The 23,528-nt window shown below is 45.8% G+C and overlaps 1 protein-coding gene across 2 annotated transcripts; it reads right to left on the reverse strand.

The window, feature by feature from the left end:
• Window positions 1-916: 916 nt before the first annotated feature.
• LOC120392515 (killer cell lectin-like receptor subfamily B member 1B allele C) lies at window positions 917-19,874 on the reverse strand. Of its 2 annotated transcripts, none has more exons than XM_039517319.1 (6): window positions 19,594-19,874; window positions 11,988-12,086; window positions 11,407-11,547; window positions 6,764-6,918; window positions 5,955-6,067; window positions 917-1,457 (listed from the first exon to the last, which is right to left on the reverse strand). In XM_039517319.1, exons 1-6 carry the CDS (start codon window positions 19,676-19,678, stop codon window positions 1,340-1,342), a joined length of 711 nt encoding a protein of 236 aa, XP_039373253.1. In that variant the 5' UTR covers window positions 19,679-19,874; the 3' UTR covers window positions 917-1,339. The 2 variants fall into 2 exon arrangements, with proteins under 2 accessions (XP_039373253.1, XP_039373252.1); XM_039517318.1 differs by having other exon boundaries at window positions 11,407-11,574.
• Between the last annotated feature and the right edge of the window lie 3,654 nt (window positions 19,875-23,528).

The raw sequence follows: 23,528 nt of genomic DNA on the forward strand, positions 1-23,528 counted from the left end.
CTTGGAGTTAATGTGGGTCACCAAAAGGTTTCAGAACCTTTCAGGCAGGTGGTAACTGAGGTTATCTCCCTGTCTGGCCATCTATGTATTGTGTGCCTGATGCTGGATACTATTTGAGTACTGAGCCAGGTGAAAATTGAGAGATTGCAAAATCCACAAAAATAGAAATCTACAGGAAGACACAAACAGCGGGGTGTCTCATGAAAGAAAGGTACACTGTGCCTGGCTGTACAGTGCTGCAAGGATTTCAGGTGAGCAGGACACGGTTAGACAGGAGAATATCTTGTTAAATAAGTCCAGGCTCTAGAACACGTTATGTTTTTATTTTATATATAACCATTTGTTTCCAAGACTTCTGCTTGAATCGCTGCTTTGTTAAACTGATCCTTGATTTCACTATGAACATACGTAAGTGCTGTGTGTTAAGCGGAGCAGTGATCTGAGGTGGAACTGTTCCTTTGGAAGCAGCGAATCTGTAAATAACACAGGTGTCCACGGGACCGGGGGCTGGACGCTCAAGGTGGATGATCAGAGGGTCTGAGGGCAGAATGGGCCTATTGCTACCCTGCAGTGTCTGCAAACCCAGCAGCAAGTGTGTGTGTGGCACAGACAAGGCTCTCTCATACAAAGGGCAGATGGTCGTGAGCAGGGGTGAAAGTAACTTAAAGGACTCACCCGGACATAGGGTGTCCGGGCTCCTGGGCAAGGTGGGTGTGTGTGGCTCTGGGACCCTGGATGGGGCGGGGCCTCGGGCGGAAGGGTCAGTGCTGGGGCCAGACTCCCCCAGCCAGCCCTTCAGTGCTGCCCGCCCTGCACTGCCCAGAGCCCTGGCAGCGATTTAAAGGGCCCGCAGCTCCCTGGAGCGATTTACAGATCTGCTGCCTGGAGCCCCAGGCCCTTTTAAATTGCCGAGCCCTGGGGCAGCTGCCCCTTTTGCCCCCCACCATCAGCAGCCCTGCCAATACGGTGCTTAAAGCACTGCCGCGGCAGCACTTTAACGTCGGCTGTGTACCGGCCCGTACCAGTGGCCACTTTCTTACCGGTATGAGGTACCGGCCCGTACTGGCTTACTTTCACCTCTGGTCGCGAGATGCATCACAGGTTAGTAATTTCTTCCAGGTTTAGGACAGTTATAAATTACAACTCAACACCCCAAGCCAGTAAGAAGGGCCGAGGGGAGGAACTGTGACTGCGAGAGGCACCTGAGTCCCAGCACCTCCCGGGGTTCTGCTCTGCCCCCGGCTTAGAGCTCTGCCTAAAGCCACAATCCTGCCCCGTGAGCCTAAACACCAGTATTTCATGTTACAGATACACAAATAAAGATCCTCAGCCCGACTGTTTATATCACAGCAGCTTCTTTCTGGCAGATCCATTTGAACTCAGCAGCACACGTCTCAGACTGAATCTGGGTGCCTTTTACAGACGCACAGCTGTTCCCATCAGCAGAGCCTGAGAAGCTGCAAAATTAAAGAGAGAGTCGGTGTCACTGTGGTCCCTGTAACAAGGAAAGGCCCATGGGTGAGTCTTTCTTTCCCCTCACTCTAATGGGAAGATTGGCTCTGGTGTTGGCCTTCCTCTCTGTAACTTTCCTGCAGAGCTTCAGGTGAGAAGACAGCCCTGGAGGTGAGATGAGCGAGGGGGTCTCTGGCAAGGAATGAACTAGGCTGAATCTCATGGGTCAGTGAGCTCAAAGGGCAGATGGTCGTGAGCCACCTTGAGCTCCCGCATCTCGGCTTTCCTTTGAAAACCAAATCTGAGTCTCAGGGGAGAGAGGAAACCTGCACCACGTGACCTGGGTAATGGGACGGCTGCAGGGAGCCTGAGGATGTGTCCAGATGAACGGTTAGGGCTGTATTCACAAAGGGACTTAAGAGTCTAACAGGGGCACCAGAACAGGGGGGACCAGGGGGCCATGGCCCTCCCATTTTTTGAAAGTGGAAGTGCCTGATCCCTGCCCCTCCTATTCCCACCAAAGCCCTGAGCCTGGGCAGCTGTGGGGAGCCACAGACCTGTCACCTGCCAGGGGTGGAGAGGCCTGAGAGCAGCCCCCAGCCTGTGCCCCTGCCCCCCGGACTTTCCCCCCCAGAGCAGGTAGAGGATGCACAACTCCCCACAGCTGCCCACACAGCTCTTACCGAGGCTCTGAGGCCCTGTCCCCAGATGGAGCCAGGTCAGGATAAGAGCAGCGTGGGCAGCTGGGGGGAGCCACGGACCTTCCACCTGCCCTGGATGGAGGGTCTGGGGGGTGGGGACTCCAGTCGGGGGCTGCTCTTGGCCCCTCCATCCTGGGCAGTTGGAGGAGCCTGGGCTTTCTGGCCTGCTTCCAGCTTGGCCGGAGCAGGGCCTTGGGGGAAGAGGAGGGGCAGGAGTTGGGCCATGGAAGGGGTGGGACCCCCTGGCCCCCACACTTTTGAGAAGGCTCCATCGCTCCTGGAGCCTAACAGCCACTTTAGGCACGTACATCCCAGAACCATGTCCAAAGCCCTGGCTTACCTGCAACCAAACCCTTGAGGCACCTACACTTTTTCAGTGCCTCAATTTTCATAGTGAAGGTTTCCTAGGCACCTGTGTGTCTGCCTGTCAGCTTGTTCGCTGCTGCCTCCCTCTAGGCTACTGGATGCCTAAGTCGCAGCATGATGCATGAGCCAGCAGCAGACAGACATTCCTCTGCCTAACATGCCTGTGGGCTCCGAGCCGGAAGTGCATGTTCAAAGGCCACTTACCAGATCGGGCCCCACAGGTGAACTCCCACAAAATGGCAGGGAGGATCAAGCCCTCCTTGGTAATTTTTAGCCCAGGAGTTGGGGCACAAACCTGAAAAGTGAGAGACCCCCAGTTCAAGTCCCCTTGTGGCTGCAGGGGAGAGGGGATTATGAACAAGGGGCGGTGGAGAAGAAGCCTCTAACCACTGAGCTAAGGGCTCCCTCAGTGTGTTTCACTGGGGATAAATAATTTAAAGAGCGATTGGAGCAGAGGGACTAAATGTCACCTCAGGATGGGCTGCAGAGAGATGATTTCTAGCCCCCATCAGTGACAGCTGCTTGGAACAGCTGGGCCTGGCACCCCCAAGGGGAGAGGCAATTCCTGATTTAGTCCTCAGTGGAAGACAGGATCTGCCCCAAGAGGTGAAGGGAGCTGAACTGCCTGGTAATAGTGACACAGTAATTAAATTTAGCATCCCTGTAGGGTGGATAATACCAAAAAAGCCCCAAACAGTGACATTTAACGTCAAAAGTGGAGCTACATAAGCAAGAAGATACTTGTTGGATGGAAATAGCACAGAGCTGTCACAAGGGTAAAATGCCTCCTAGCAGCACGGAGACTACTTAAAAACACCATCAGAGAGGCTCAGACTAAGGGCTTGTCTACACTTACAGCGCTGCAGTGAAGACACTCCCTACCCTGACCAGAGAGCTTCTCCCATCAGCGTAGTCAATCCACCTCCCCAAGAGTGGTAGCTATGGTGACAGGAGAAGCCCTCCCACCAACATAATGCTGTATACACCCAGGGTTAGGTTGGTACCTGTGTCGCTCAGGTGGTGGATTTTTCACATCCCTGAGTGACTTAGTTAAACTCACACAAGTTTGTAGTGTAGCCCAGGGCTAAATGTGTACCTCAAATCAAAAAAGATAGTTAGAGGACCCAAAAAATGCCACCCTGGCTAAACAGCAGAGTAATGGAGGCCATTAGAGGCAAATGGCATCCTTTAAAATTTGGAAGTCAAATCCTAATGAGGAAAATAGGACAAAGCACAAACTCCAGCAAGTGAATTGTAAATGTTTAAGGAGACAGGCCAAGGAAGAGTTTGAGAAGCAACTTGCTAAAGGTGCAAAAACTAACAAAAAATTGTTTCAAGTACATTTGAAGCAGGAAACCTGTCAAACAGACAGTGGTTACATGCAGTGTTGCTGTAGCTGTGTTGGTGCCAGGATATTAGAGACAAGGTGGGTGAGGAAATATCTTCTATTGGAGCAAGTCCATTGACCTAGCTACAGCCTTCCGAGGGGGTGGCTTTACTACAGCGATGAAAAAAAACCCTAATGTTGCCGCAGAAAGTGCCTACTCCACTGTGGCACTGTAATGTAGTTATGGTGCTGCAGCTGTAGCACTTGTAATGGAGTCCGGGGATTCTCAACATTTTACTTTCTGACACCCCCCCACCCCCCAACATGGTATAAAAACTCCAGGGCCGGGGGTCGGGATTCAGCTGCTGGAGTGGCAGTGGGGAAGGGGGGTTTGGGGCCAGGGCTGGAGGCTCCAGGTTTCAGCTGCCAGGGCTCAGGGCTTCTGCTCCATGGGACTTGGGACTCAGGGCTCCTGGCTTTAGCCCCACGGGGCAGGGAACTCAGGGCTTCTGCCCCACAGGGACACCAGGGCTCGTGGCTCCGGGCTGCAGCCCCATGCTGGGGGGCAGGACTCGGGGCTCTGGGTTTCAGCCCTTTGGTGCTAGGCTTTAGCCCAGCAGGGGCACTGGGTCTCCAAGCTTTAGACCCGCAGGGGCTGGGGGCTCCGGGCTTCAGCCCTACAGGCTCAGGACTCCGGGTTTCAGCCCCTTGGCTCCAACTTCAGCCCGGGCTCAGGGCTTTAACCCAGCGGGGAGTGCCAGGGCTCAGGCACCTTCCCCTCTCATGTTGGCATCTCCCATTCGCTAGCTCGGGCGGTTCCCCACCTCGTGTGCTGGTTTCTGTGAATCCCATTGGGAGGTGCTTGTCTCTCCCCATGCATTGTACAAGGGAGCCTGGGCACCTAACTCGGGCTTTGTGAATCCCAGGGATTTTCTCGGTGCCTAAACATTAGGTGCTGCTACACTCAGACTCCCACCACGTACGTCTCTTTGTGAATCTAGCCCTTACGGCACAGCAGGCTGGGGTGTGCTTGTGCTCACTGGCCGTGTGGACAGTCTGACCGCACACTAACACTGGGAGCAGAAAGACCAGAGAGAGGAGCAGAGCCCAGGGGAACCCAGCAGAGCCCAGAGACAGGGCTGAAGTAAGACGTTTAGGGCCTTAGGCACAACTTCTTATCAGGGTCCCCCCCACTGGCACCATGGGGCAGAGACTGGCGCACTGGCTGCCGTGTCCCCCTTGCACTGGCAGGAGCAGTAGCCACATTCTCACCAGTGATCACACGTCACTGCCTCCAGCTGCCAGCCCAGAGGAGCAGATGTGTGACAGGAAGGATGGTTCAAGGGTTAGGGTGCTGACCTGGGTTCCATTTCCTGCTCTGCCCAGGCTCCCTGTGACACTCTGGGCAAGTCACTTAAAGTGAGAGACTCAGCGATATTGAGGCACCTAACTCCTCTTGAAGTCGATGGGCATTAGGCATCTAAATACCTTTATGAATCCCACTGTTAGTCTCTCTGTGCCTCAGTTTACCCATCTATAGCAAGGGGATAATAGCCCTGCCCTGCCCTAAAGGTTGTGAGATGCTCAGATACTATAGCAATGGGGGGCAGATCAGGACCTTAGGCCTTGTCTACACTAGGAGGTGTTTCTGGTGCAGTTATATTGGAAACCCTGTAGTGTGGACATAGCTATATCCATATCTAAGGGCATGTCTACATTACCTGCTGGATTGAGAGGCAGGTGGAGTCGACAGGGGAGCGTCAGCAGTCGACTCACCGCAGTGAAGACACCGTGGTGAGTAGATCTAAGTAAGTCGACTTCAGCTATGTTATTCACGTAGCTGAAGTTGTGTAACTAATCGAATCCTGCCCCCCACCCCGCAGTGTAAACCAGATCTCAGTGTTTCTACCACTACAGCTTATGCCAATTCCCCCAATTGGCTACACTACACTAGGGCCTTTGCTGGCACAGCAAAAATACCCTTAACCGACATAACTATGCTAGTAAAACTTTTAAGTGAACATCAGTTAGAGATTTAACATCAGCAATTTATACAATGGTGCTTTTCCCAAACATCTATCAAACATTAAACATCAGGCAGCACTTACAGCATTGGATCTAATGGGGAACCGTCCACCCAGGTCCATTTCCCCCCTGGAAGTGTCACTGTGAGTCCAATCCAGACATCATTTGCACCTTGTGTAAGATTCTGTATGGAATCCTGTGAAGTGCAAAGCAGAGAGGGTGGGGTGAATATGCTGGAACAGGCTAGAATTCGTTTAGTGCTCCCGTTAAATGCCTGCTCTTGGCTTCAGTGGCTCTACCCATAATGCCAGCAGGAGAACGCATCAGCACCTGAGCTAGTTCACCCTCACCCCTGGGCGGGCAGAGACCCAGTGCAGGTGCTGGGAAATGTGCCTCTCTCTGTGCAGGTGTGGTAATGCCAGCACCAGTCCTTGGTGTCACAGGGTGAGCTGGCCCTTTAAGGGAGTCCTGGGTTCAGCCCCACCTGTGACTAGGTGCCCCTGGACTGGGAGGTTCAGGTGAGAGAAGCAGGTGACCAGGATCCAGGCCTGGTGGGGCTACGGGGGCAGCCCGAGGTCAGTCAAGGCAGGCGAGATTTGGTGGAGTAGGGGGGTTGTGCGAGTAGCTCTATGCAGAATGACTCTGCTGAGCTCCCAGACAGGGCTCAGGGGGGCAGAGCCTGCAGGAGCCAGCTGGGCAGTCTGGGGTGGGAACGCTGTGGGGGTCTTGTTCTGAACTGTATGTTAATCAGCCAGATGCCCCAGAATGGAGGAACAGGAGAAATGGGGCAGAGGGTTAGAGCCAGGCTGGATAAACCTGCTGCTCTGGGATTGTAACTAGGGACACACGTCTCTCTCCAGCTGGAGTTTAATGAGCGTGTATTTTATGTTACCATCTCCTCCCGGTTCCGGATCACGAGCATGCGAGAGCTCTTCCCCGAGCAGTCGTCACGGCTCCCAGTCCAGTTTTTACTCTCTTTAGACAGCCAGTAGCACTTGTCCCCATGCAGCTGCCAGTCCCTGGGGCAGAGTTTGCACCCGGAGCCCTCTGGAGGGAGAGATGGAAATAGAGGTGTCGTCAATTCTGAAAATTCAAACTGCAGCTGGCTGAAAACTTTTGTTCAAAGCTGTTTTTTAACGCTAAAATGCCATTTTGACCAAAATAAAAGTTTTGGTGTCATTTTTTGATGGGGGAGGGGACTCAAAATGGAAATACTGATTTTTTGGGGGGTAGGGGAAGATTTCATTCAGTTTTGGATGTTCCCCCCACTGGAAAAGAGGGGGAGGACTTTCACTTTTCTATTTCCATCAGAGGACATCAAGCTGTCATTTCTTTTCATATTTTTCATGAACTAGGTTTGCAATGTACCAGCTCTAGGTCTAGATATTGCTGAAGTTTCCCCTGCAGCTGTGTAAAAGCTTCAACATACTAGCAAGGGCTTTTTTCAGAGGTCCGCATGCAAACAGGCAGGCCCGCTGTAGGGCACGACTGAGCGGTGCTGGCAGAGCTGGGAGGCCAGAGAGGAGAGAATTCATTTGACGTCTTTACACAGAGTTGTTCTCTAATTAGATCTGCTCTAACTCAGTCCTGCTCTAACCCAGGTTCTGTGCAGGAATCACGGGGTGGAATTTTCTGGATTGGTGCATTAAATGTTCACTGAGGTTTGGTCGTGTGAGATCATAAAAGCTGAACAGAGACGGGCTCGGCCTATACTCCGATGGGAGACCTTATGGGGAAATAAGTGTGGAAACAAATAACATTGATGACTGAGACTGAGAAGGAGGGACACCACCTACTAAGACAGAACTGAACCCAGTGCCCCAGCCTGGCAGTAGGGGGCGCTGTACCACTGCTACTGCCATGGTTCAGCTGAGAACTAAAAGCAAGGTTCACATGGGGTCATTAACAACATAAGTGCTGCCATATTGGCTCAGACCACAGTCCATCTTGCTCAGTATCCTGTCTCTGATAGTGGCCCATACCAGAGTTTCCTGGGGAATATACAGAACAGGGCAATTATGGAGTTATTCATCCAACTTCCACTCCCAGCTTCTGGTAGTCAGAGGTTCAGCATTGCACTGATTGTGGGGTTGCATCCCTGACCATTTTGGCTAATAGTCATTGATGGATCTATTTCTTTTTTGTACCCAGTCATAGTTTTGGCCATCATAACATCCTATGGCAATGAGTTCCACAGTTTAGTTGTGTGAAAAAGTACTTCCTCTGGTTGTATTAAACCTGCTGCCTATTAATTTCATTGGCTGACCCCTGGTTTTTGTATTGTGTGAAGGGTAAATAATAAATTAATTGCTGTTAACTCACGCGATTAACTCAAAAAAAATAATCGTGATTAATTCCACTTATAACAATAGAATACCAAGTGAAATTTATTAAATATTTTTGGATGTTTTTCTACGTTGTCAATATTGATTTCAATTACAACACAGAATACAAAGTGCACAGTGCTCGCTTTATATTATTATTTTTTATTACAAATATATGCACTGTAAAAATGATAAACAAAAGAAACAGTATTTTTCAATTCACCTCATGCAAGTACTGAAGTGCAATCTCTTTACTGTGAAAGTTGAATTTAATATATTTGAAAATGTATTAAACATCCAAAATATTTAAAATAAATGGTATTCTATTGTTAACAGTGCAATTAATTGTTTTAATCGCTTGACAGCCCTAGTAAATAACACTTCTCTATTCACTCTTCCCACACCACTCATGTCCTATCATATTCTCCCCCAACCCCCACCCTCAGTTGCCTCTTTTCTAAGTGGAACAGCCCTAATCTTTTTTAGTGTTTCTTTATATGGAAGCTGTTCCACACCATTGATCATCTTTGTTGCCCTTCTCTGAACCGGTATGTGCTTTTTGAGATGGGGCAACCAGAACTGTACACAGTATCCAAGGTGCACCACGGATTTATATAGAGGCACTATGATATTTTCGGTCTTATTTTCTATCCTTTTTCTAATAGTTCCTAACATACTGTTTGCCTTTTTGACCACTGATGTATATTGAGTGGAAGTTTTCATAGAACTATCCTCGGTGACGCCAAGATCTCTTTTTTGGGTGGTAACAGATAATTTAGAACCCATCAGTGTATATGTGCAGTTGGGATTATTTTTCCCCCAATGTGCATTACCTTGCACTTATCCAGGGGTGGCTCCAGACCCCAGCACGCCAGGCGTGGCTTCGGTGGAGCATCCGCAGGCACACAGCATGCCCCCCGCGGCGTGCCGCTGTGCTTGGGGCGGTGACATCGCTAGAGCTGCACCTGCACTTATCCATGTTGAATTTCATCTGCCATTTTGTTGCCAAGTCACGCAGTTGTGAGAGATCCCTCGGTAGGGTGACCAGACAGCAAATATGAAAAATCAGGACAAGGGGTGGGGGGAATAGGCACCTATATAAGAAAAAGCCCCAAATATCGGGACTGTCACTATAAAATCGGGACACCTGGTCACCCTATCCCTCGGGTAACTCCTCACACTCAGCTTTGGACTTAACTATCTTGAATAATTTTGTATCATCTGCAAACTTTGCCACTTCACTGTTCACCCCCTTTTTTCAAATCATTAATATGTTCAACAGCTCTGGTCCCAGTACAGATCCTTGGGGGATCCCATTATTTACCTCTCTCCATGTGAAAACTGGCCATTTATTCCTACTCTTCGTTTCCAATCTGTCAACCAGTTACTGATACACAAAAGGACCTCACCATAGCTACTTAGTTACCTTAAGAGTCTTTGTTGAGGGACCTTGTCAAAGCCTTTCTGAATACCCAGCTACACTATATCCACTGGATTAGTCTCACCCACCTGCTTGTTGACTCCCTTGAAGAATTCCCTTGACAAAAGCCATGTTGACTCTTCCCCAACAAATCATGTTGATCTATGTGTCTCTGTTAATTCTGTTCTTCACTATAGTTTCTACCAATTTGCCCAGTACTGAAGTCCGGCTCCCCAGGCTGTAATTGCCAGGATCACTTCTGGAGCCTTTTTTAAAAACCGGAGTTACATTAGCTACCTTCCAGTCATCTGGCTCTTCTTGAATACTGGGAGGTCTGAACCTGTTCAAATTCCAGCCTGGGTGACTTCAGTTTGCCTCTCTAAAATGCCCCCTGCAATTCCAACAGGCTATGAGGTTCTTCTTCAGTCATTTGCCTAAGACAAACAGCTGTTGAGTTTCACCCCAGAGGTGGCTGCATTTCAGTAGTGGGGGAAAGGATTCCTGAGAGTATTACATAGTTTGAAAAACACTTTGTGATCCAATCTCGACAGAAATTGTATTATTACACTATTATTAAAACTGTCTATGCTCTAGCAATGGGAGTTACTCTGACCACTAGATGTCACTGCTGATCCTCTGCACAAACAGCTGAGAATTATTAATTTTACTTAGATTGTAAATTCTCTGGGGCAGGGACTGTCTTTTTATTATATGTTTTTACAGCACCTTCCACAATGGGGCCCTGAATGCTGAGCCTTTGGGCACTGCTGCAATACAAATAAATAATAATCAATATTAGTACTACAGTAGGACAGAGAGGCCACAACAATGGATAGGACCCCATTGTGGTAGGTGTTGCACATGCACGTAGTACAACAAACTCTGCTTCAATGAGCTACCAATCTAAACATAGGATGGGAAACAGGTGGAGACACACAAAGAGGAGTAGGATGACAGGGAGAATGAAATAACCCTCCTGGTACAGAAAGAGGTAACCACGACATTTACCTTGCACCCACCAATTGGGACTGATGAAAAGAAAAAAGATAGAGGATCTTTGGGTGTATAGTACATCACTACCACACCTAGAGCATTAGAGCACATTGAAAAACATTCCATTTACTTAAAAATCACCCTGTTGTCTGAACATTGTTTTCCCTGCTGTAGTTAGAAGTAGAGCTGACGGGAAAAAAATTGTCTTTTTTCAAAATGAAATTCTTCACAGGAAACTTGTTTCGTTTGAATTTTTTTTAGTTTTTGTTGAAGTAAGCGTCTGCTTTCCAAACTCTTTGACTCAAAAATGAAAAAGTTTACTCCCATGGTTAGCCCCCTTTACACTGTCACTTTGGCAATGTTGCCATCTCTCATATTTTTATCACACATCTTGCGAAGTTTGGTGTTTTCTTTTAAGCCCCAGCTCCTGGAGTCAGGGGATTATGTGAGAATCTCAGTTTCATTACAGAAAGTTTCTAGTCCTCATAATTCTGAGAAAAGCCTGACAGCAGGACCCAAGTGCAACCTAAAGGCTCAGAAACCAGAAGGCAAACATAAAGAACCCAAAATGTATATTTTTTCTAAAATAAGCCAATCTCATAATTTTTAGGGCCTGACTCCTGGTTTTTGAATGCTTGGGAATCGCAACACTGGAGTAATGGCTATAAAGGGGCCTCAGTGTGAATGAGAATCTGGTCCATTGTATTTCAAGCTGACAGTGTCCCTTTAACACAGTGCCTGGATTTTCAGTCACAGCGAGCGTGCTGCAAACTCTGGGACAGTAGGAGCTGTGGTTACCTGCCAAGCTGCCATTGTGGGGTTCACATAGAATTGGTTTCAAGCGAGACCGGAAATCCTCCAGGCAGGAGCTGCATTCAGTGTTACTGATGATTCTGGTTTCATTATTCTCCAATGTATTCAGAGTTCCTCTGGTCTGCCCTTTACAAGAGACATGCAACTGGGAAACTTCAAAACAGCATCAGCGTCAATAAAAAATCACTTCTATTGCAGCTATTTAGGGATTAAAAAACAACAATCGTGGGAGGTGTAAAAATCGAACAGTGTAGTGCCAATCACAGCTAGGGTAGGGACAGAGGAAGAGAGAATCCCATTCACTACACAGTCTAGGTGCATTTCTGTCTTCGCATCCACATGTAACAGTGCACTTGTTTTAGCTGGATCATATGAGTTTCATGGATCCAGCTCTTAACTGCACATTGTTCCTGTAACATTTTGACCTGGCTGGTGATGTAATGCCAAGGATTTCATTCATAAACGGACTGGAATCAGGAATGGAATATCAGTGGGATTTGGGAATGAGAAGAGAATTCATGGAACACCATTAAGCCCAAATGGATAAACAGATTGGTGCTACTTACCCCAAACCCCCAGGGCTATCACAGCTATTGTCAGGACGATGTTCCCAGCCCATCCGACCCCTACAGCGATGCGATGCCACCGGGGACATGGAGGGGAACCTGTAAGAGACAATGTTTGGAGAAACACTATCAGCCCCCAGTGTGAGAAATCAGCCTCCTTACCTGGGAGTTCCACTCCTCTTCATATAACACTAGGGGCAGCTTTACCAATGGCAGCTTCTTTCACCCATTTCTCTCAGAAGCACCTTCATACCTTTTCCCCCACACTGTGCCTTATGCAGGGATGCCCCCCCCCCTGAAATCATTCTACACAGCCACTGCTCTGCCCTGCTTCAGATCCTTTCCTATGGTCCCCCTGTAACCTGACACGCATGGTAAACTGCCTAGTAATAAGGGCTAGGCAAGTGGCCTGTTAATGATTCATTAATATAGCTTACTTCATTTAAAACCAACAACTATGAAGCCTCCAAATTGTTAACCTAGCTAATACATATCACTTTGTGCCCCTGTGACCATCCCCCCTTTCCTTCCTCTCCTCTAGCCCTCCCTTCATGTTCAAAATACACCAGTTGTGTTTTGACCCTATTTAAACCGCAATCCTATAAATACTGTTATGTCAGGAGTCACCAGGTGGTGCTGTTACACACAGTCATATATATTCCTTTTCTCAATGTGTGAACACTGAAGAAATGTTATACTATTGTTCATTTTGTGGTATGGATTCTTTGTGGGGGAGCTGTTGCACCAGCAGGGGAGTTTGCTCTCTGCCTTAATTTCTCTACTAGAGTCACATCTTCTGGCAGAGTTGCTTCCTGGGAACCAGGCATGGTGTTTGGGCTGAGATTCCTGAAAGAGGAGTTTGTTTACATGCCATTTGTGATCACCTCTGTTCCAGGACCGGTGTACACAGTGTAAATAAACAAATTACACTAAGAAAATACCCAGCCTCCGTGTCACTGAATTCTTCTCCATTGTGAAAACAGACCAGGCTCAAATGTCTACTATCACTAAGTACAGAGGTGACAATACTTGTGCCTGCACTTAACTTTAAGCACGTAAGTAATCCCATTGACTTCAAAAGGACCACTTATGTGAGAAAAGTAAAGTATTTGTGTAAGTGTTAGCAGGACTGGGGTCTTAGTTTGTAAATTATCTGGTTGAGAAATTTTCCATCAAAACGGTTTTTTTGATAGAAAACTGGGTTTGGGACTAAATTTTTTTTTTGCTAAAGAAGTGTTTGCTTTCTGCAGAAAATTGATTTTTTTTTGGTATTTTGATTCTGAAATGCCACCCACATCTCACAGAATTGTAGTTTGGGTGCCTTATTCCCCTAGTCTCCTCTATGAGCTGCAGGGCCACACAGAGAGGATGCCAAAAATAGCAGTTTGCCCCAGGCATCAGGTTTAAGAATGTCCCCAAACCCATGGAACACTATGATTATTGGATGAAACACGGAGAGGTGGCGAGTCTCAGTTTCAAATATTGCCCCAGGCCCCCAGAAACCTTTGTGCAGCCTGATGGACGAGGCTCCCCAGCCAGATTTAATCTTTCGTGATGCACCGTGGCCATGTGAGTGCTGTTGTGATAACTGGGCCTACAAATTTACCCTGATTGTGAGAAGTGTGTGAAAGTTCATTAAATGTCACAATGACCTATAATAATAAATGTTGATAGGAAAAGTACAAAAGGGAGACAGAAAGACTGAACTAATCCAAACACAAAGGCCGACTGCTATAAATTAAGACCTGTGTTAAGATCATGCACGGTGAAGGCTGCACATGAAAGGTGCGAAAGAGCTGCCTCATCAAACAGCACAGATATGAACTTTGCATGCTCTCGGCGTGGCTGACTCTGCATCAGGATTTAGACTTCCGTCATATGTGTAGCCATAGATGAGAACTGCGACAACATCAGCAGCAATGTACTACTAACACACAGCGTTAATTCATGAATAAAATAATGAGGGGATGGCTCTTCCACCCATCACTGCTTTATGGGGTCCTTTAAAAAAAACTTTTTTGGGGTGAAGGGGGCAAAAAAAAAGCCAAGAAGAAGCTGTCTGCCAACATCTGCTACTGCAAATGTTACCATCAGGGCTGCTGCCGCTACCATATACTGGGACCCACCACTACACCATTGGGCCTTCCTCATTCTGATCTTGAAAGATGTCCTGACCAGCCTGGCCTAGAGAGAGGAGCCCAGAGGACATTGCTGCTTCCACCTGCTCTGGCTAAATTCCAAACACTGCCTGGGATGTGAGACGTTGTCATCCCCCTTCCCCCTTGTTTCTTCTTTTTTTCCTCTACCTTTTTTCTTCTCTTTCCTATCCCTCTCCTTTTGCCTTCTGTGTAATGAGAGTCTGGCTTAGGCAGCCAAGACTGTACGTTTTGCAACATTGCTGTAAGCCTGTGACCAGAAAAAGACAACCAGCCATGATACCCCAAACAGTCCTATTCTGCTACAACAGGGGTCAGCAACCTTTCAGAAGTGCTGTGCTGAGTCTTCATTTATTCACCCTAATTTAAGGTCTCGTGTGCCAGTAATACATTTTAATGTATTTCAAAGGTCTCTTTCTATAAGTCTACAATATAGAACTAAACTATTGTTGTATGTAAAGTAAATAAGGTTTCAAAATGTTTAAGAAGCTTCATGTAAAATTAAATTGAAATGCAGAGCCCCCCGGACCGGTGGCCAGGACCCGGGCAGTGTGAGTGCCACTGAAAATCAGCTTGTGTGCTGCCTTCGGCACCCATGCCATAGGTTGCCTACCCCTGTGCTACAAGTTTAGCAGGACTCCGGGCGGCTGCTATGATTGTGTGCCCTGCTTGTGTTTCTGCAGAAGCAAGGTTACAACTGAGAGTTAACATCAAAAACAGAAGCTGTATTTTCTATCTTTGCTGTTTCTTTTCCCTCCCCTTTTGTTTGTCTTGTTTTCTCTTTTAGAGGAACAGGATCAGACTTTAAACAACAGAAGCAACAGCTCCAGCCCATCTCAACTAACCTTTTTTCTTTTCCCTAAAAAGAACAGTTATTGTCATTAATACTATCTAAAGCCTGTCAGATAGGGGGCTTTTCTCCAGCGAAAGGGAAAGGAAATAAGGAATGGTGTTAAAATGAAAGCCTTACTTAATAGTTCAGATTTCAAATGCTTCAACTGCTTTATTAAAGATACAGAAAAAGAAAAGAAAGAAAAAGATTAAAATGATTTTTAATGGTGTGTTTGCCATGGGACTAACCAAGCTGAGGTACTTGTATGTCAAACCCTGGACATTGTTTACCAGTGTTTAATGTCAGACAGTGACAGGATCACATTAACACCTTTGATCCTTTGGGCCCATGAAAATTAACACAAAAGTGCCATTAAATGGACTGCCCACCCTTGCCAAGAGGGGAGACCATGATGAATCATGGGAGTTGTATTCCAAGCAGAGAGCTGAGCCCATAGAGGAAAATGGAGACATGAGGCACTCAAATCATACACGCCACATTTCTAATGTGTCGGCAGGGGAGGGGGGAAGACTCCACCCCAGGCCCCACCCTTTCCCCCAAGGCCCCACCCCTATCCTGCCATTCCACCCCCGCTCTGCCCTGCCCTTCCACCCCTGATTGCGGTGGGTGGGAGGCACTGGGAGGAGAGGGGGAGGCGCTGATCAGCTGGGCCACTGATGGGCAGGAGGCACTGATAGTGGGGCTGCCAATGGGTGCTAAACACCCACCATTTTTCCCCCCCGTGGGTGCTCCAAAGTGCTTTCAAAGTAGGCTAGAGGCGTTTCAATGGTGGCTGAAACCCCTTAGCCTTCTTTGAAAATCCAGCCAAAATACTTCAGTGGTTTGCTATTTTCCCAGGAATTATATTGTGAAATGAAGATAGTAAGCCAGAGTCTATTCTGTTACCCGGGTGCACTCTAAATACAAAGACATTCCACTAAGGTAACATCCAAATTTACACAGAAGTGACAGTGCTATTATATTTGACTCAGTGTCTTGATTTTGAGCGGCAATCTTTTGTAATTTTTTTGTAAACAGAAGCATCTTTAAACCAAACTCACTCTATACTTTCAAACTATGTTTCCTAGGGAAAGGATTGGAAACTAACTTCTGGTTTCAAATGAAGCTTGTGACACTCTTAAAGCCATTCACAGAGTTTATAATTATTACAGGAGAATTAAATGCCTTCCTGTTGTAACCACTATTCAATTAAAAAATTGCATCCTTCTGCTCATAAAAGTGGATCCTTATGTTTGGATTTTCACAGAGACCTAATTCAGATCACTACTGTGAACTTCAGAGAACTAATTGTTCTGAAATTATGAGTGGACAAAAGTAGTGGAAGTAATTTTTTAAAAGTGAAAAATATTGTCTGCTCTATACGAGTTCAGTACCTAACACAACAAGGCCCCTGCTCCTAACTAGAACCTTTTAGCATCACCACATGGCAAATTTCATATTAATTAATGCTGAATAATTAATGGTGGTGGTGGTTGTGTTTTCTGTCTTCAATTTAAAATCACTTGTTGAATTTTGTTTAACGTTGCTAAGGAAAATTATCTTGTAGCTTTGGATTAACAAATGATTTCAAGCTAAAAGGAGAGGGGTTTTCTGGAAAAGGAAGTGGGAAGGTTAAAATCATCCTTATATTGGAATTGGTCTTCCACTTTTAACCGCTATGTGAAGTCAATACTGTGACGTTATGATTTTAACAAGTATCAGGGGGTAGCCGTGTTAGTCTGTAGCCACAAAAACAATGAGGAGTACGGTGGCACCTTAAAGACTAACAGATTTATTTGGTCATAAGATTTTAACAGCAACTTATGAGACAAGTTAATTTTAATTTCAGCATTAGACCCTGATCCTGCAAAGATTTGAGAACAGGTGTTATTTTAAACATATGAGTGACTGCTTCATTGGGATGACTCATTTAATGAAGGAAAACTTGTGCACAAGCATCTGCAGGTTCGGGCCTTTGGATGAGCCACCTTACAAAGCTCTGCACATTAGCCACAAGCATTTGGAGGATCAGGCCCTCAGTTGTAGGACTGCAAATGCATTATTGCCAAGGGGCGTGGTGGATTCTTCATCACTGAATTTTAAAATCAAGACTAGATTTTTTTTTCTAAAAGATAAGCCCAAGTTTGGCTTATATTCTATGAGCCAAACTTGGGACACCGCTTGTTCAGGGAAAGCCCCTGGTGGGCCTGGCCAGTGGGAGCCGCGATTGGCCGAATCTGCGGACGCGGCAGGTAAACAAACTGGTCTGGCCCACCAGGGGCTTTCCCTGAACAAGCGGCGTCCCAAGTTCGGGAAACACTGCTGTCGGAATTACATTGGGGAAATTCTACAGCCTGTTATACAGGCCGTCAGACTAATGATCACGTGTCCCTTCTGGCCTTGGACTCTGTGAATGAAGGCTCCACTCCTGCAATTGGATCCATGTGGGTGGACCCTTGTGCCCATTGACTTCAATGGGATTCTGTACAGGTGTGAATGAAGACCAATCATAAGGATCAAATCAGATCACAGGATTGGGGCCTAAGTTTCCATTCATTAACATAAGTCTTCAACATAACAAAAATGATATAACTGCAGCTAAAAAAGTCACTTAAAGTCAACTTCAGTTCTTGGATACATTGGTGTAAAAAGTTTAGAACAAGTTCACTGACTTCTAAGAAGTCACGCTGGATTTACACTGATGTAACAAGCAGAATCTAACTCCTAAAATATTTTTCAAGAGTAGATCAGATCCTGTCTGAAAATATATCTAAAGTGCATGGATACAATTCATGAAGGCTCACAACAAAAATTAAATTTGACTAGACAGCTACATATTATGCTAGTTACTACTGTGATGTAAACAGATACCAAAGCAATATCTGTTGGAAAATATCACCTGCTAATAAAATGCTATCACTTCTGTAAGAAACCCCTTCAGAAGCTGCACCATAATTCCGTTATGTTCACAACGTGTAAATGTACAGCAAGATGTTTTAACTATAATACACTTGTAGCTACACTTAAAGAAGGAAAATGTATGAGATAAAGGAAGCCAGAATCATTGGCAATATACAAGTATAACTGCAAACAGATAGTATGTTTGACTATAGCATATCACACTTGATATACAGCTTGATGAAATATCTGGGCTATTAGAGTGGGATTTTTAGAAACACCTAAGTCACTTAGGAACTTCTGAAAATTTTACCCTTCATGTAAATCTGTAGCCTTTAATAATTAATTAATAATTGGAGATATACCAATCTCCTAGAACTGGAAGGGACCTTGAAAGGTCATCAAGTCCAGCCCCCTGCCTTCACTAGCAGGACCAATTTTTGCCCCAGATCCCTAAGTGGCCCCCTCAAGGATTGAACTCACAACCCTGGGTTTAGCAGGCCAATGCTCGAGCTATCCCTCCCCCCTTACAGCCTTACTGTACTTATGGAAAATATGCTCTAAAAATAATTATTTAATGTTTAATATTTTTTCCCCAAACAGCCTCCAAACTATCAAGATTTTTAACCAATTTAATATCATTTTTCAGGGGAATCACAAGTTCTGATACTCAGTTTACACCCTTTAAGTTGTAATACCTGCGTCCTTGTATTTTCAACATTCCTAAAACACTGATAACTCTTCATGGTCCCCATCTCTGCCATGGTCTTTTCATTGACAGTCTCCCCTAACTCCTGACTGTCCATACTTCAGTAGAGCTACAGTGCAATAACTTGCTGTCTCTCCTGCACGTAGAAACAGAACACGTCATCTCTGTCCTTGGAAAGCTTTCCTGGTTTTTTGTCCATTTCAGAATCCAGTAAAAAAAAAAATTCCTTTCATTACCTCTATCATTCCCACCTACCCACCCCCACTCCCCAATGGCCAGGTTCTTCTCATTTCTTCTTCTTCTCCTCTGGTCCCAGTTCCTACATTCCTCAGAGATACCAGGCTTCCCTCTCCCTACTTCCATCAGTACACAGAGGTTTGTAGACCCTTCCTCCTCAATCCCCAGTACCTACCATCTGCCACAGTCTCCATGACCCTCCTCACATAGTTTGACTCCCTCCCAAATTTCAGATTCCACCTCTTCTCTCAGACCTATGTGGATTTTAACCTTGTCTCTAACAATTAAATTATATTCTATGAGCCTCCCACAGTCCCTGTGCTCATTCTTTTGAGACTCACCCAACCTACTGCTCTCTGCCCCCCTAACTCTAACCCACCATGCTATGTATTGTTACCTCAGTAGTTTGCTTATATGCCACAAATACATATTACATAAGTAGGAAGGGTGTCATAGAAAGTACAGCTATATTTTTGCACTTGTATTTGCATGTTTAAATTGTCAGTGACTGAAGTTTTCTGTGACACGCTGGACTAACAAACTAAAGTGCACTATATTACCTTAACGGAATTCAGTTGCCAAATGCTGAGAGTGGTAAGGAATTTCACTTTAACTAAGTCCCACCATACATAAAGCACAGAGCTGCTCCTTGGCTCTGGACACAGTTTCTCTAAATTATCTGTGCTCCAAGTCTAACAAAAAATCTTAGAAAAATGGAATCCTAACCAAAGACTGACCATATTGGTGCAAAAATAAGAAACCTAATGCACTTACTGAGATGCTGAGATCGTTGCGGTGGCCTTGAAGAGGAACTGGCTCCAGGAAGGTTTAAATCAGAATAAATTATTTCTCCAGCCATGGCAAGTACAGAGGAAGGTGTGAGCGTACAGAAGAGGATCTGTGCCTAAGAGTAGTCTCCTGTGTATGTCTGCCCTCTTCTCTGCAGTAGCATATTTCTGTTCTGTTCTATGCAGGATCTTACACCACGCTCATCGTCATAGCATCTGTGAGACTTCTAGTAGTGCATTAAGCAATGTGACTAACATCCGTCACGTTTGTTCTCTCATCACCTCCCTAGAGAGAAATGTGCAGTAGAGTGTCTTGGTTTGGTAGAGTGTGGGTTGTTTTTGTTTTCCTTTTTCATATAAATAGACCTGTTGCGATGTGTTTATATTAAAGCTGACAAGGTCAAAGAAATGTGCCCTGCACTCGGAGTGGAAGATGGTGACGTTTGTGATGATCCTTAGTTCTTGGGGGAGTTCATTCCAGAGAAAGTTCTGTCTCCTTCACAGACAAGCTTTGCCCTTATTGTTGAGAGTTTCATTGAGCCAAAGGAATGGAGTTGTCAACCAGTCTTCATCCCAGAGCTTTAGATGATTATTTGGATACCCTAGGTCCAGGCGACGAAGCACTTTGAAGACAAAGACTGACTCTTTGAACTTGATGCAAAATTCTATGGGAAGCCAGAGTAGACAGCGGAAGACAAGTTTGAGGCATTCATGGTGCTGAGGAGACACACTGCAGCATTTTGTACTAGTTGGAATTTCCTACCCGCTGAAGGTTTCAGGCCCAGGCATATTATATAGCTGTAATCCAGCTGAGAAGTAACAAAAGTGTGAATAACTGAGGCTAGGTCTTCATCTGCCAGGATGAGATGGAGTCCCTAACTTAGTAGAGATGGCAGAAAGCATTACTCACAGATGCTGCATTGCGAGTGCTCAGCGTCAGAGAGGAATCCAAGAGTATTCTTATATTACAGACTGAATTGACCAATTGTCTGTGTGTATCTTCAACCAAAGGAGACTGCACCATGGCTGCAAGCTTTTCAAAATATGTTCCTCTGCCCACCAGCATCACCTCTGTCCTACTCGGGTTCAGCTTCAGCCAGTTGCTCTTCATCCAAGCTGATCTCATTCATTTTTTCCTCCTTTGAGTGACTGTACATATTACACTGTAGGTAACTCACAAGCACTTTCCCTTAAAGGAGGTGGGACTTTGGATTTCTTGAAGAGAGCCAGCAGCACTGACTTGTTAAAGTTGGCACCATCCCGGGAATTTTGAGTGATACGGTCTGTAAAAAGTTACGTACAGACAACCATATTGCCGCTTTGCAAATGGCTACTACCATACATTGCTCAAGAAGGCTGACAAAGTGGAATGAACTCTAGGGGAATGGGCTGTTATCCTTGGAGGAGCAGAAACCTTTGCTAGATTACAGCACAGATGATCAATTCTGACTATCACACTGGGCTGTAATCAGTTGCCCTTTAATCCTTTCAGAGAAGACCACAGAAAGGACAGGCAAAGACCTGAAAGACTTTATGTGATCCAGGTAAAAGGACAGAGCACTCTGAACACATCCAAAGTATGAAATTTCTCCTCTGCTTTGTTAGAATGAGGGTTAGGAAAGAAAAGTGGAAGATGAATGGTCTAATTGAGGCAGAACGTAGATACATTACACATGAATTTAGGGTGCGGTCAAAGGCAGACCTAGTCCTGGTGAAATATTATGAAAGGGTGGTCAGCTAGTAGTGCCTGGAGCTGTGATACCTTCCTCACAGAAGTAATTGCTACCAAAATTGCTTTCATTAATAGCAACGATAAGGAAGTTGTTGCTAAAAGTTTGAAAGGGGAACCCATTAAACAAGACAAAACTACATTCAAGTCCCATGAAGGTACTGGGATCAGACACAAATGGGTCCATGTGAATAAGGGCCTTTCAAAATCTAGATACCAAGGGATGTGAAAAGACAGAAATAACTCATTTACTGGTAGATGTATCACAGGGATGGAAGCTAAATTGACTGTCACAGAACCAATGGAGAGGCCAGAAAATTTCAAATGTGGCAGGTAGTCCTTGGGTTCAACTGGAGGGTTTCAGACATAGATACTATGGACTAGAATCTGTCCATCAGAAGATAGCCATAGGTCACAGAGGCCAGATCCCCCCCCTACAAAATTTATTCTGTGTGTTGGTTGTAATGTTGATTTTTCTACATTCCATTTTAGACCAAGATGAGAAAACAGATGTCTGATGACTAGGATGTTGTTCTGGACATAGAACATTGACTTTCCCCAAACTCGCCAATCATCCAGGTAAGGAAATATCTGAATTCCTGAACAGTGCAAATAGGCTGCTACCACTGCTATATGCTTAGTGAGCATCCTCAAGGCTGAAGGGCAGTATCATGTACTGGTAGTGCATGTTGCTACTATGACTCAGAGATACTTTCATGTGGAACACATCCCAGCACAGAAAGTAACAATCTGCAGATTGAAGGCAGCATACCGATCTTTCTTCTCGAGGGAACTGATAATAGACTGAAGGGTAACCATCCTGAACTTGATTTTCTTGATAAATCTGTTCAGTTTTCGTAAATCCAGGAAGGGATGAAGACAACCTCTCTTTTTGGAAAGCAGGAAGTAGTAGGAAGAGAAGCCTTTCCCTCTGTGGTGGTAAGGAACTTCATTATCTATTGTGCCCAAGCCCAAAAGATACTAATTCCTGCATTAACACCACCTCGTGTCCCTGAAACGGGACCAGAAGGTGGGTTGGAGAAGGGGAGAGAAGTGAATTGGATAACATATCCCTCTATCACAGTGCTGAGCACCCAGTTGTCTATGTACTATAAAAGAAAGATAGGTAATTTCCAAAGGGGGTGGTTCTCTAAAAATTGGAGGAGAGACATTGTTAGTACGCTGTTCTTGAGTGTGATGTCAAAATGATTGCTCCAAAGTAGATGAAGGCTGGTGAGAAGGACCTGCTGTGGATGATGCTGATGGGCAACAAGTAGGAGGCTCAGAACTCTGTCTAGAGACATCCTGAGGTCTCAGCTGGTAATAAGGTCTGTATTGCACCTGTGATGTGAATGGTTTATTCTTTGTTACTGGGGTGTAGATATGCAGCAAATGCAGAGTCGCACAGGAAACTTAACTTGCACATGGCATCATAGGTCTTTTGAGAAAATAGCTTAGTTCCCTCAAAAGATTTTGTAGCTCTCTTGGGATGCCAGAGGCTTGCAACTAAAAAGAGTGTCTCATTACGATGGCTGTTGCCACAGAACATGAAGCTGTGTCAGATGTGTCAATAGCCACTTGGAGAGACATCCGGGCAGTGAAGCATCCTTTGGAAGCTATGGCCAAGATCTGTTCTTTGTATTCTTTAGGCTACTTGTATGTGATCCAATAATACCTGATAATTTGCACCTTAATTTAAAGGCTCACAGTGATATAAGCCTTTGTGCCGTACAACTCCATTCCCTTAAACTCCTTTTCTTTCGGGGTGGCCTTTGGGTGAAAATTCCTCAAATGTTCATTTGCTGTCGTGACTACTAGAGACTCTGGGGCAGGGAGGGTGAAGAAATAATCCTATTTTCTGAGTAACTTCATATTGTCTAATCCATCTGTTTGGCAGTGGGTGGAACAGAAGCTGATGTCTGCCAAAGAGTCGTGGCAGTTTCCAGCCAAGCTGCATTAATGGGAAGGGCTGGAGTTATTGTCTCACACAAGCTCTCTGGGCAGTCCCAGAGAAGCAGCCACTCGCCTCATGAGGTCTTGAAAGACCTTGAAGTCTTCATGGGTAGGTGATGTTGACTCCAGTGTGATGGTCTTGTCCGGAGAAGAGGAAGAAATATCTAGGGATTCCTCCCTTGCTGCCTCCTACTCTGTGGTCTCCAGTGAGAAGGGACATTGAGATGCTAAAGAAGAAT

The sequence above is a fragment of the Mauremys reevesii genome, unplaced genomic scaffold, assembly GCF_016161935.1.
Source record: "Mauremys reevesii isolate NIE-2019 unplaced genomic scaffold, ASM1616193v1 Contig1, whole genome shotgun sequence".
Lineage (NCBI taxonomy): Eukaryota > Metazoa > Chordata > Testudines > Geoemydidae > Mauremys > Mauremys reevesii.

What these genes read in the sequence shown, in the direction of transcription:
- LOC120392515 (XM_039517318.1), bottom strand. Translation starts at nt 19,678, where the DNA reads ATGGCTGGAGAAATAATTTATTCTGATTTAAACCTTCCTGGAGCCAGT. An exon ending in GATAGCCCTGGGGGTTTGGG is followed by an intron (nt 11,575 to 11,987) that starts GTAAGTAGCACC and finishes GCTGTTTTGAAG; the next exon opens with TTTCCCAGTTGCATGTCTCT. An exon ending in TCCGGAACCGGGAGGAGATG is followed by an intron (nt 6,068 to 6,763) that starts GTAACATAAAAT and finishes TGCACTTCACAG; the next exon opens with GATTCCATACAGAATCTTAC.